This window comes from Miscanthus floridulus, chromosome 17, assembly GCF_019320115.1.
Source record: "Miscanthus floridulus cultivar M001 chromosome 17, ASM1932011v1, whole genome shotgun sequence".
Classification (NCBI taxonomy): Eukaryota; Viridiplantae; Streptophyta; class Magnoliopsida; order Poales; family Poaceae; genus Miscanthus; species Miscanthus floridulus.
In genome coordinates, this window is record NC_089596.1 from 34,062,872 (window position 1) to 34,074,725 (window position 11,854).

General features: G+C 43.8%; 3 protein-coding genes across 3 annotated transcripts; 1 reads left to right on the forward strand and 2 right to left on the reverse strand.

Moving 5' to 3' along the window:
* Positions 1-501: 501 nt before the first annotated feature.
* On the reverse strand, positions 502-4,669 carry LOC136517048 (derlin-1.2). The gene is made up of 7 exons (XM_066510561.1): positions 4,395-4,669; positions 2,284-2,419; positions 1,735-1,808; positions 1,540-1,633; positions 1,313-1,441; positions 1,014-1,174; positions 502-875 (listed from the first exon to the last, which is right to left on the reverse strand). The coding sequence occupies exons 1-7, from the start codon at positions 4,409-4,411 to the stop codon at positions 755-757; spliced, it is 732 nt and encodes a 243-aa protein (XP_066366658.1). The 5' UTR covers positions 4,412-4,669; the 3' UTR covers positions 502-754.
* A 1,367-nt stretch (positions 4,670-6,036) lies between these two features.
* Positions 6,037-7,287, forward strand: LOC136515522 (protein ALP1-like). The gene has a single exon (XM_066509087.1). It carries the CDS (start codon positions 6,250-6,252, stop codon positions 7,285-7,287), a length of 1,038 nt encoding a protein of 345 aa, XP_066365184.1. The 5' UTR covers positions 6,037-6,249.
* Positions 7,288-9,418: 2,131 nt separating this feature from the next.
* On the reverse strand, positions 9,419-11,432 carry LOC136515523 (uncharacterized). The gene is made up of 3 exons (XM_066509088.1): positions 11,067-11,432; positions 10,064-10,465; positions 9,419-9,979 (listed from the first exon to the last, which is right to left on the reverse strand). The coding sequence occupies exons 1-3, from the start codon at positions 11,430-11,432 to the stop codon at positions 9,419-9,421; spliced, it is 1,329 nt and encodes a 442-aa protein (XP_066365185.1).
* Between the last annotated feature and the right edge of the window lie 422 nt (positions 11,433-11,854).

Below are 11,854 nucleotides of genomic sequence, written 5' to 3' on the forward strand. Positions count from 1 at the left end.
TTAAAGGACTAGAGAGCCTGAATTGGCATAAACGTTGTGTTCTGCAGTTTCTACTATATGTTCATCGTGTATGACAACATGTAAATTGGTATTAGATGCAAATTTTGCTAGAAGAAATACTCTTTTGAGCTCTTTTGGAGTAGTGTTCCAGCACAATATATCCACACAGAGATACGAAATTTTCGCAACGACAAGAAGGGTGCAAGCAACAACTAAAAAATTCTGCAGAACAGAATCGATTCAATCCACTGCTATATAACCAGGTCAAGTGAAGGTTAATCCGGAATAACCCGGGTGACAAACTGGCATAAACCCCGGAAAAGAACAAAATATAATGCGGAACAGGCCTAATGGGCTACCTAGCCTGCTCTGTTTCAGCATAAACAAAACTACCCAGTAAAGCCCAACTGTACCCGCATGAACTAGCCAAGCAAATTAATTAATTACCTTTTGTGTTTCCTTATAAAAAGAGGGAAACAATAATTCAGACACAAGCGTCCCTGAAAATGATTCAAACATGTGTACACAAATTGCCATTACACAGTTATGTTCATGCGTAAACATGGACGATGAACACTGTTAGGAACTAGATCATAGATGAAAGGATTCCGTACAAGTCCAGCTTTTTTTTAAACAAAGTACCTAAGAGAGTGACCCTTAATCCTGGTTCACCCTACTATGTTCTGGGCCCTGCTTCTACATTGCCAGTCCGAACAGGAATCACGTTACAAGGTGTGTACTTCTCCAGGTCAATCTATTGATTGAGTCTATAGCTTCTTCCTCTGAAGGCACCAGTCCCGGCATTGCCGTTAGCTGGTGGCCGGACAGGAGCATTGGCTTGCATGCCTATTCTGAATCGAGCAACAATCTTATGTCTGTGCAAGTGCAGCAGGTTAAGGAGACAAGGAGCAGAGATATTTTCAAAAATAAAGTAGCAATAGCAGAGAAATTGATCTTAGTTGTATATGCAAACTGAAAGAGAATGCTTTGGCCACGACCGTGTAAAAGGATACACCCATTTCGGGGTCTTCAGGTAGTTCTTTCCGGTGGCAAGAGGGTGCAACACCGAAAAGAAGTAGTATAGATGTCCAACCATGATACCCAGAAGGCCAGGCTTTAATGATGACCCAAATATCGTATCCAATAAGAGCATAACCCATGGAAGATAAAACGCCTGCAAAAAAAATGGGAGTACATCAACTACTAACGAATTAATCATATTGTCCACAGGTCCGCAAGGCTTACTTTGCCTGTTCACCAATTGAGCAACACGGAGATGGGAATTGCAATCAATGGTAGTGAAATTACATACCCTCAATTGGACAAGGCCGTATATATTTATCTGAGCATTCGGATTCTCTCGGCTCCAGACATAAACTAGCATGCTGACCATAGGTATTCCCAATGCATAAGTATTCAATATGGGAATAACAGACACCACCTGATTCAAGTAATACAGAGTTATACGCAAGTTTAGTAGAAGTTCAAGAGTGTCTCTTGGTTTGGTCTAATCTGAAATTCTGAAAAAAAAAAACTGACCAATAGTGAGATGGCGCCAAATATCATCGTCCACAAGAAATCTGCTGTCCGTTTATCAAATGCTCCCTTTTCCAACATGACACCATACCTTGCTCTATGTAAGTCAATTTCAAACAGCCAAAGATAATTTAAAATTATAGATACTGTGGAAGTAACAATATTTTATCATTGGTGTTCAGCAAAACTTTCACTTACATCATCAGAAGGCGAATACCGAAGTTTATGGAAAATGGTCCCAGAAAGAAGAAACTTGTAAATAGCCTCCATACCTGCAGGGTTCATTTTTTTAATATATAAAAAATGAAGATATGGAGTAGGAGTGCAAAACATGTACTCCCTCCATTTCAAATTATAAGTCGCTTTGACTTTTTTAGTACATCCATTTTCCTATGCATTTAGATATAATAATATGTCTAGATACATAGCAAAATGAATGAACCAAAAAAGTCAAAGCGACTTATAATTTGGAACGGAGGGAGTAATTTACAAGTTCCAAGCATAAGTACATGATAGACAAATCAAAACAAAAGTGTTCTGATCTATTCATAGAAAACAAATATAGCAGAGAGGAATGCAATACATATATTTCAGAACAAACTCAAGCAAAGTAACTTCCCCTTAATTATCAGGCAAGGTAATCCAGCATGTTACAATGTCCTACCTAATAGAAGCTTACAATGTTTTGCAGTCGAAACTAAGCGATAATAATGTCGAAACTAAGAGAAAACAGAAACAGAAGCTTACCTCAAACTTCTTGAACACCCGAGGGTAATATAATATAAGAAAATCGTCATCCAGGATCTGGAGCCGAACTAGCACGGTGGTAAAGAAACACAATGTCCCATATGCCTTGCTTATAGGTGGAAGTGATTTGTAGTACCTGAAGAAGGCAAGTGAGCACACATTCCAAAGCGGCGTCAAAGCTAAAGGATTTATACCTGTTTCTTTGCACAAAGTCTCCAGAAACTAGCACTCCATCCGTTCCAGATTCTAAGACATTTTGGCTTTTCTAGATATATAGCAAAATAAGCAATGTATCTAGACATAGTGTATATCTAAGTGCATAGCAAAAGTCACGTATCTAGAAAAGCCAAAATGTCTTATGATTTGAAACAGAGGGGGTAATAATTTACAACTAATGCATGAGCAGAAATAAGAGCAGTAGTAGTAAACCAATGGACAATACATCACTATTACTTTAGGTGATACAATCAAGATACGAAATTTGCAATTAGAAGCATAAGCACAACGACAAGGCTAAAGTTACTGGCACAAGCTATTCCCTCCCAATTGCATTATAGATTCATGGTCAATTCTGCATATATCACTCTGATGTTTTGTCTCTTCTCTTTTACCTGTTGCATTTTAATGCATGTGCCAACTGCCAACATTTTATAACTTTGGCCACTAATTTTCATTTATTCATATTTTTCACATACAAATGATATTAGTTGATGCTTCACAGTATAGTTTTAATTATTTTGGCCAGCATATAACTAGAAGAGGTAAGGATCAAAGGGTGCACAATGGAGACTGCTAATAGTCAAATTGGCAATTGAAGCGGAATTGAGGTAGTTGCCTGCTCAATTGATGTGTTTGGTGAATGGACAGTGGACACTATAGAGGGTAGGAGAGGAGTACAAAAATCATGAGTTCATAAACTGGCTCAAGAACCCATATCAGAACCTCATGCCTCAAGCCCTCAATTAACAAATTCAAATAGGAATAATTTAGCAGAGCTAAGGGTCACAGGCTCAGAGAATCAGGCTAAACTGGTTCGATCATTTCAGCTAGTACAAAAATGGTGACAGTTTCAGATGACCAGTTCTACGGATTTTAACCACCGACACCAACATCTTTAATCAAATTCTTTTGTTGATTGGCAGAGTCATCACCAGTATCAAGGGCCCAATAATCAAAGATCATCAAAGGGGGTGTCTTCATGATATATTGTACTGTCAATGATGCCCCAGCAAAAGCAAAAGGGGAAAGAAAAACAAGTCGTGTTTGTAGATTTCGACAACAGCAAAGTGGCAAAATATTTTTAGTAATTTATAGAATACCTCTATGCATCAGATGATGCACACTCCAGTTCTTCCTTTCGAATTAAACTAATCGCGAATAATGCTTCAAATACCCTTATTCAGAAACCAGGAATCATTTTTCGCCAAAGACACTAAGTATGCAGCACAAACAATCATGGAACTAAATGATATAAAAATGATCTGTAAGGATTACATATTGATATATTGTCGTCACTGACACGTCCAGATAACCTTCCAGCCCAAGATCACAAAGTTTGAAGTGCATGGAAAATTTATTGTTATTCAAACTTGAATGAAAATGGAGCCTGTAAACAACCAATTCAGGTGCTAGAATTTTCACAGGAATAAAGGAAAGTGGTGAATCAACTTCGCTTCTAAGTTGAAAGACTATTTATCATGAGTGATAACTAACCCTTCATCTTGTGACAGTACAAACTCGCAGTACAAAGCCGGATGATATGTATATAACGCTGTACCAGTCCAGCAACATACAGATAAGATCACTAGAGAACCGACGAACATGAACCTATCAGCTTAAATCCCCCACCAATTTCGAAGCCGAACCCTAAGGGACCAAAGTGGCGCTACGACTCCGCAACCCCAGCCCTCTACTGTGCAACACAAGGATAAGCCCACTCTATTCTGATAAAAATGAGAGAATCCGTCGATTACTCGGAACAGTTCAGCTCGAATTCCTCTAGCAATCCCCAATCCGAATCACGGGGGCCTACCATACGACATCTACACGTCGGAATCTGAGATCGAAGCTCGGAATCAGATGAAACCGCTGTAAGAGTCGAGGGGACTCACTCGGCGGGCGAAGACATCTTCACGCGTCGATGGATCCGAGGCCTCGACGTTCCCCTGGTCTAGTCTCCTCTCGCGTCCGCTTCCTTCTTCTCGTCGTCCCGTTCGAAGCTTGGGAGGAGGAAGAACCGAAGAAGAGCTGGGGTTGAAACCGAGGTCGCCGCGCCTGCGGGAACCTTCTGGAGGAGAGAAGCAAACGCACCGTTGTCTCCGATCGGAGGGATGAAGATGGCTCGACACGTAGGTGTGTGCGCTACGGCGCAGGCGATTGGTCGTGCTACGCGGCTGGATGCTGAGGTGGCCTTGGTCGTGCTACGTCGAACTGACCCGGAGTTTGATTTTAGAACGCTGCAGGACCTGATCGGCCGTGTTAGGGTAAGTAGTCCCTCAAAATTTGACCCCTTAGAGCAACTCCAGCCCAGCATGTAAATTGGGCCCCTATTTTTTTTATTTGCATGCTGGCTTGCAAAAAATAGGGACCCAAATTTGCTTCCAACTCCAGCCCAAGACCCTATTCCAGCCCAAGAACGCCCCGCACACGCGCTGCCGGCGCCCCGCCCACGCGCAGCCAGCAACGGCGCCCCGCCCGTGCGCCGCCTGCTCCTCGCCGCGCGAACCCGCCTCGACGTCGACCGCCCCGAACCACCTCGCCGCGCGACGCCCTCGCGCTGCGCCGTCCCAGCCGCGTCCCTCGGTGGAGAAGAGCCGCTCCATCTTCGTGCGCCTCTTCCCGGAGCCCGGCCGGGTGGCCAAGGAGCAGCCCCCTCTCGCGCGATTCCTGCTCCGCGTCTCCTGGGCTAGCCCGCCACGACGATCCTGCGTCTCCCCTGGTAGCATCTCTATTCTCTAAGCATTCCCGATTCTTAAAGATTCAACCTTTCTTTGGCCAGATTCTTAAAGATTCAGTCTTTCTTTGTACTGCACTGCACCAATAATTTGCCTCCTGCTTCTCGAGTGTCACTAGTAGATTACAATGGTATACTTCATGTCTTTGTGATATATAGTGAGTACTGGAGTGCCCAATTTTTAGGCCTGATCAGCTGCACTTCTATAAGAGTGGCTGCAGCTGTGGCTTCTCAGTTTATACAGTGGCCAGTGAGAGGTGCAACAGGGGTGCTGCTGCAGCCAGCAGTTCTGATCAGAGCTTTACTTTACAGGAATGCATTCCAAAGCCCAAAATATTTGCTTGCCAGTTGGAAAAGTTATCTGAAGCTCTCTAATCCAGTAAACAGCATATTTTGCTGCTCCTCCTTGAAGCAAACAAAATGTGTATTGCAAATGTGAAGCAGTGGTTAACTAGACATAAGGCAGCCGTTTACCTTACTCAGGAAAGACCATGGTAGTAGCTTTTGGTACTAGCTAGAACACCTTTCTGCTCGGATTTGTTTTCTTTTGTTTGAAAATGTGCTTGGATTTATTTAAAGGACGATGAGAGGCATGTACAGAAGTGATAATTGAAGTACTTCTCTACTATGCACAGTTTAATTCCTAATTTTGTTTTCAGCATCTATAGTCTCATATTCTTATTTTCGTCATAGTCCTGTATGTATATGAGTTCAAGGAGTGAACCTCAGATATTCTATTCTTATTTTTGTTGCTATGGCAGATGTCAAGGTTTGGAACTAGAGCTCGTCGAGGGTGGGATGAAGAGGATGAATCTGATGATGACGACCTCTTCATCATTGCTGGTCTTCTTGAGGGCTCGAGGAGAAACAAGCGCAAGAAAAAGTTTCGTGGATCGTTGCCGGGTCGCCGCAAAGTGCCACGGAACATTTCTGAAGGTCACAATCGCATCTACCTGGACTACTTCGCCGACCAGTGTGTATACAGTGAGAAACATTTCAGAAGGAGGTTTCGGATGTCCAGGTCGCTCTTTCTACGGATAGTGGATGCAGTGGAGTCTCATGATGACTATTTCCGTCAGAAGCCCGATGCCGTCGGAACTCTTGGCGCCTCTCCCATACAGAAGGTTGTTGCCGCCGTTCGGATGCTTGCCTATGGTATTTCGGCCGACTTTTTGGATGAGTATGTGAGGATGGGAGAGAGCACCATCATTGAGTGTCTGAAACATTTTGTGAAGGCTGTCGTCGAGGTCTTTGGTGAAGAATACTTGAGGGCCCCCAATGCCCAGGACACAGCCAGGCTGTTGGCAATTAATAGCGCAAGAGGGTTCCCAGGAATGCTTGGTTCCGTTGATTGCATGCATTGGAAATGGGACAAGTGCCCAGTAGGTTGGAGAGGAGCATACGAAGGGAAAGAAGATGGGCCGACCATGATCCTTGAGGCCGTTGCATCACAAGATCTATGGATCTGGCATGCATTCTTCGGCCTTCCAGGTTCTCTAAATGATATCAACGTTTTGCGCCGCTCTCCACTCTTCCAAAGTCTGACTTCTGGGACGGCGCCACAAGTGGAATACGTGGTCAATGGAAACAAGTACACAATGGGGTACTATCTTGCTGATGGGATATACCCAGCCTGGGCAACGTTTGTCAAAGCTTTTCAACATCCACAGGGCAACAAGAAGATCCACTTCACAATGGCACAAGAAGCAGCGAGGAAAGATGTGGAAAGAGCGTTTGGGGTACTCCAAGCTCGCTTTGCAATTGTGCGGGGTCCTGCAAGAATGTGGGACAAGGAAGATCTATGGTATATAATGCAAGCTTGTGTAGTCTTGCACAACATGATCATTGAGGATGAGCGAGATGAGGAAGATGATTTTAACTACCATCAGGAGGGTGCCCCTGTGTTGCAACCTATGGACTACCAACGTCGTAATCCGCTTGTGCTAGAGGACTTCCTGAAGATACACGACGAGATTGAGGATAGGTCTTCACATGAGCGACTTCGTGATGATCTTGTAGAGCACTTGTGGGCAATTCATAGTTCAAGCTAGTGTTTCTGTGTGGATTTGTACCTGTGCTTTGCTCAATATTTTCATGAGAACATCACCCTGTCCTGTGTACTCTGCATTGTGTCATCAGTTTCTGGGAAAATAAAACCTTTGTAATAACACACCTATATGATATGTGTCATTATTAACTGTCTATTTGACATGACTTCTGACTTCAGTTATGTGTTGCTTCTCATCACTCTGGTTTACTTATCTCTGGTTATTTGATCCAGATCTGTGTTCTTAATTATGTGTGATTTATAGCTTGTAACAGCTTGTAACTGTCTATTTACAGCTTAGATTGGGATGAATTGTAGTGCTGCCAAACAAGCCTTCAGGGTTATTATGCCAAAGTGATTACTGAATACTGATTACTAGGTTATACTTTAGATTGTGGTGATCATGTAATTGTATATTTGATGCAGTGGTGAAGGAAGACTTGAAAAGCTTTTCCGCATGAGCTGTGTGGGATGTGACCTTTTTGTTTGTTACCGATCAGAAGAGGATCTGGAGGCTGCCCCTTTCATATATGTTGTTGATGGAGCACTGAGTTCAGTTGCAGCTGAGACAAATCCATCAAACAACTATTTAGTTTTGCCATCAAACAAAAATAAGTTGACTACATGCAAGAAGCAGTGCATTTTATTTCTCAACTGTTACAACTAAAACCAGAGATGAGGTAAGGTAAGAAGTAGTGTTCTATGCTCTGTTATTTTCATAGGTTGTCTTCTTTGTTTTACTGAACTGAATTTTTAACAGGAACACACCACTGGTAGTATATGAGATGCATCATCCACTTTTTTGGAGCCTTGGTTTTGACCTGACTTTAGTTACTGAACTAAGGTAAGAACTTAAAAAATCATTTGCCGTGTGATTTGGGTTATATGGGAATTGTACTTCTGTGAGTCTCGAACTCTTGATGTGCAATACCCTGAACAAACCCAGATACAATTCTAATAAGTTGTAATATGTTCTTTGGTTGTAGTGGAAGCAATACTTTTGCTGAAAAAACATGTACTGTGTGGCATTCCTATACTAGCACTCAGCCAATACAGTTGTCTATTCATTTACTGTGTAACATGTACTGTGTGAAAAAAACATGTACTGTGTAACATGTACTGTGTGAAAAAATAAAACAACAGCTATTGATCGAACTAATTGAATTGTTACTCTATCGGCACCAAAGTTTAGTAAATCAACAGTTATTGACCGAACCAACAGCTATCACACAATATTTAAGTTCAGGAAAATAAACTGAAGAAAGAGAAGCAGATTGCTAGAGAATTGCAGACCAACGATGAATTTATAGGCATGTTGTGATTGCTTTACTGTAGAAACAACGTGACATCTCACAAGATTTGATTCATGTTCACTGCAACTCTGAAATGGACGTTGCAACCTTAAAGAATTGTGCTGTTGTTGAACTGCTGCTCGCCACCCACTCTGCTGTTATATTGATCTGAAGATACACTAAACAGATGATAATCGAAGCACAAACACAGTCACAAAAGAACACAAAGTTGTCCAAGAATTCAGATCACAACAAAATACTACCTACTTCAGTTGAGCAGAACAAACTGTTGTTGATCTGACAATAGTAAGCTGTCGTTGCTCTGAACTAAACACAACACATGACTAGAAAATTCGAGCAACAGTTCTCATGTCACTGAAACACTGAACAACCTTCTCCGAACTGAAAACACTGAAGATGACATTTGTACAATCAAAGGCAGCTTGCTTATGTAAATGAATAGACATCTGAGGTTCTCACTTAACTCAGTCTCCATATTAACCAAGCCTGCATACAATCAAAGGCAGCTGAAGCAATACAGTTGGAGACAAAAAACAAGCTGCATAACTGAAAGAGAGGCAAGCAGAGAAAATTTAGAAAGGAAATTGCAGCCCGACTGTCTTCCAGAAAGTAGCTGCAAGCCAATACAGCTTGCATATGTAAAATTCAGTTACCAGATAACCAGGTCAAAGGTTATCTGAAACCACATTTTTAAACCACATTTTTAAGCCAATACAGCTTGCACTTTTGTATATTTGGCAAGCTCATAACAAAACTAGAACTAAGCTCATAACACAATCACATAGGTTTAGTAATACAATAGCAGCAAGGTAATACAATATCCTAGACTCCACTCTCACCACTAGCCGTCTCGCCTACACTAGCACTCATCGCCTTCGCAATCTTCGCTCTCTTGGCCAACACATATGCCCTTTGATCATCGTCCATGGTGGTCACATCACAAAACATAATTTTCTGTTCCTGCTCCCACCGTAGCCGCTGCTCCTCCATCTCAATCCTGCGCTGCTCAAGCATCATATCCTTCTCCCACCTTTCTTTCTTCATCTTATGTTCCTCGGTCTTCATTACTATCAAGTTTTGCATCATATTCTTGTACTCGTCATCTCCTTCATTCTTTTTCAGCTTCTCTTTGGATTGCTTTCTACCCGGAGGTCGGGCTTTCTTGGCACAAGGGATTGAGGAGCTCTCTTGGCCTTGGGCGGTTGACTCATCGTCTTGTTCACTTCCTACTGGGAGGTTGAGCTCTCTGGACTTGGCCGGCCTCTTGTTGCCTTCAAGTGTCGATTCGAACTTCTGAGTATGCCTCAACGTGAGCCAGCAATGTTCGAATTGACAATTTTTGCCCTTCGCTTTTCTGGCATACCTTGCTTGAGCTTCCAGCAGCTGCAGCAAAGATCAAGTGCATGATTAGATATATAGCAATGACAAGATATATAGCAATGACAAGATATGGGATGAACCAATTACATGCTCTTGGTATGGAATGCCACTTGGATGACGACGCTCAACCTCCTCGTAGTAGCCTTGGAATTTCATGCACTCCTTTAGTATGATCCCAAAGTGATGCTCGAGTGAATTTGCACTCCTATCGGACTCAAAGTCCCTATTCTTGTGGAAATCATTTGCGATTCTCTCCCAATAAGTTTTTCCTGGCTGGTCATTCCCTATGATAGAGTCATTGCTGATATGAATCCAAGATTTGCAAAGTTGGATATCTTCAAGATTACTGTAGTTGCTGCCTCGCTTGGATGATCCTTTGCTGCCAGTACTTGGAGTGGCATCCTGCTGCCTCAGCAACTCCAAATCATCACCCACTTCCTGTGTGATCATGTTTGTGTAATATCCAGCTGCACTTGAAGTCCTTGGTTCCTGCAAAGACAGTGCAAAAGGTGAAATCAAGCATCTCAAGATATGGCTGGCATATATATCTCAAGACAGTGCAAAAGGTGAAATCAAGCACTTGGAAGATGTGAGCATCATGTCAGCCAGAAATAAAATGACAGAACTATACTCAAGCAGTCAAGCATATTGCTATGCATATGCATATCATGTATGTACAATACATACGTGCTGCTCCCCTTCTAATTAATTGGAGGTAACAAGCACAAACGGTCAGTTAGGATGTGGTGCCAATAAACTAAACACATGGTAAATGCCTCAATTAACCAGACATAATAGCTGTAACATTCAGGGATGAACAATCCCACACAACAGTTTCTCACAGAATCAACCAGTTGAGGAATGCTGGATCCCAACCACACCAGCACTCAGTCAGTCACATAGACAATGCATGAGCAAGATGGCCTGTTGTCCTAAACCAAATGATTCACCCAACCAAAGCGAACACAAGACTGATTTATACAAGAAACAAGTGCTCTAGACAAATGATTCACCCAACCAAAGCGAACACAAGACTGATTGAGTATGGCATTCAGTCACATGGGTATTCTTACAGTCTACGAACACATACCGAGTAGGCAGGCGTCCAATGGTTGGGGCTGAAGTCGTCGCCGGCAACCTCATAGAGCTCTGCTGGTGATGTTGTGGTGCTGCCGGCGTCCCAGGTGGCGGCGTGAGGCTCCGTGAAGGTCAACGCGTGAGGGGCGAGTAGAGGCTGGTCGTTGGGGAGCCGAGGAGGTAAGCCGCTGCCGCCGCTGCCGGGAGGAGGCATCCTGCCGCCGCCGCCGCCGGGAGAAGGGCCTTCTTGGCGACGTGGAAGGTTGGCAATGAGGGGAATCGAGGAGGATTGGCGATGAGGAGCCACGAAGGCACGCCGTTTCGTGGCAGCAGCCGAACGGGGAGGCAGCGCGCCTCCGGAGAAACCCGGCGCCGCCATGTTCGCCGGAGCCGGCAGTGAGGGGGGCGAGCGGTAGCGGGAGACAGCGCGCCGGTGTCAGCGGGAAGCAGCCAAGGCGGGGTGACGCGCGCGGCGCAGCTGGCAGCGGCGGCGCGGTCGCGTGCGTGCGTGCGGCGAGGTCGCGCCGATGGGGAGAGGAAAAGTGGGGTGGGCCCCACGGGATAGGGGGGTGCTGGATCTGGAGGGTTGAAATTATAATTTGAGGGGGCATGTAAAATGGGAGCCCATCTTGAAGCTCCACTGGAGTTGGATTTTTTTCTAAACTCCTAAAATTTAGGGTAGGGGCCCAGGTAGGGGCTTGGGCTGGAGTTGCTCTTACTCTCACCAAGGAGAGTCCCTTGTTCAGATTTCAGCCTTTATTTTTCCTCTGTACTCCAAATAAACCCTCATTTCATCCTTCT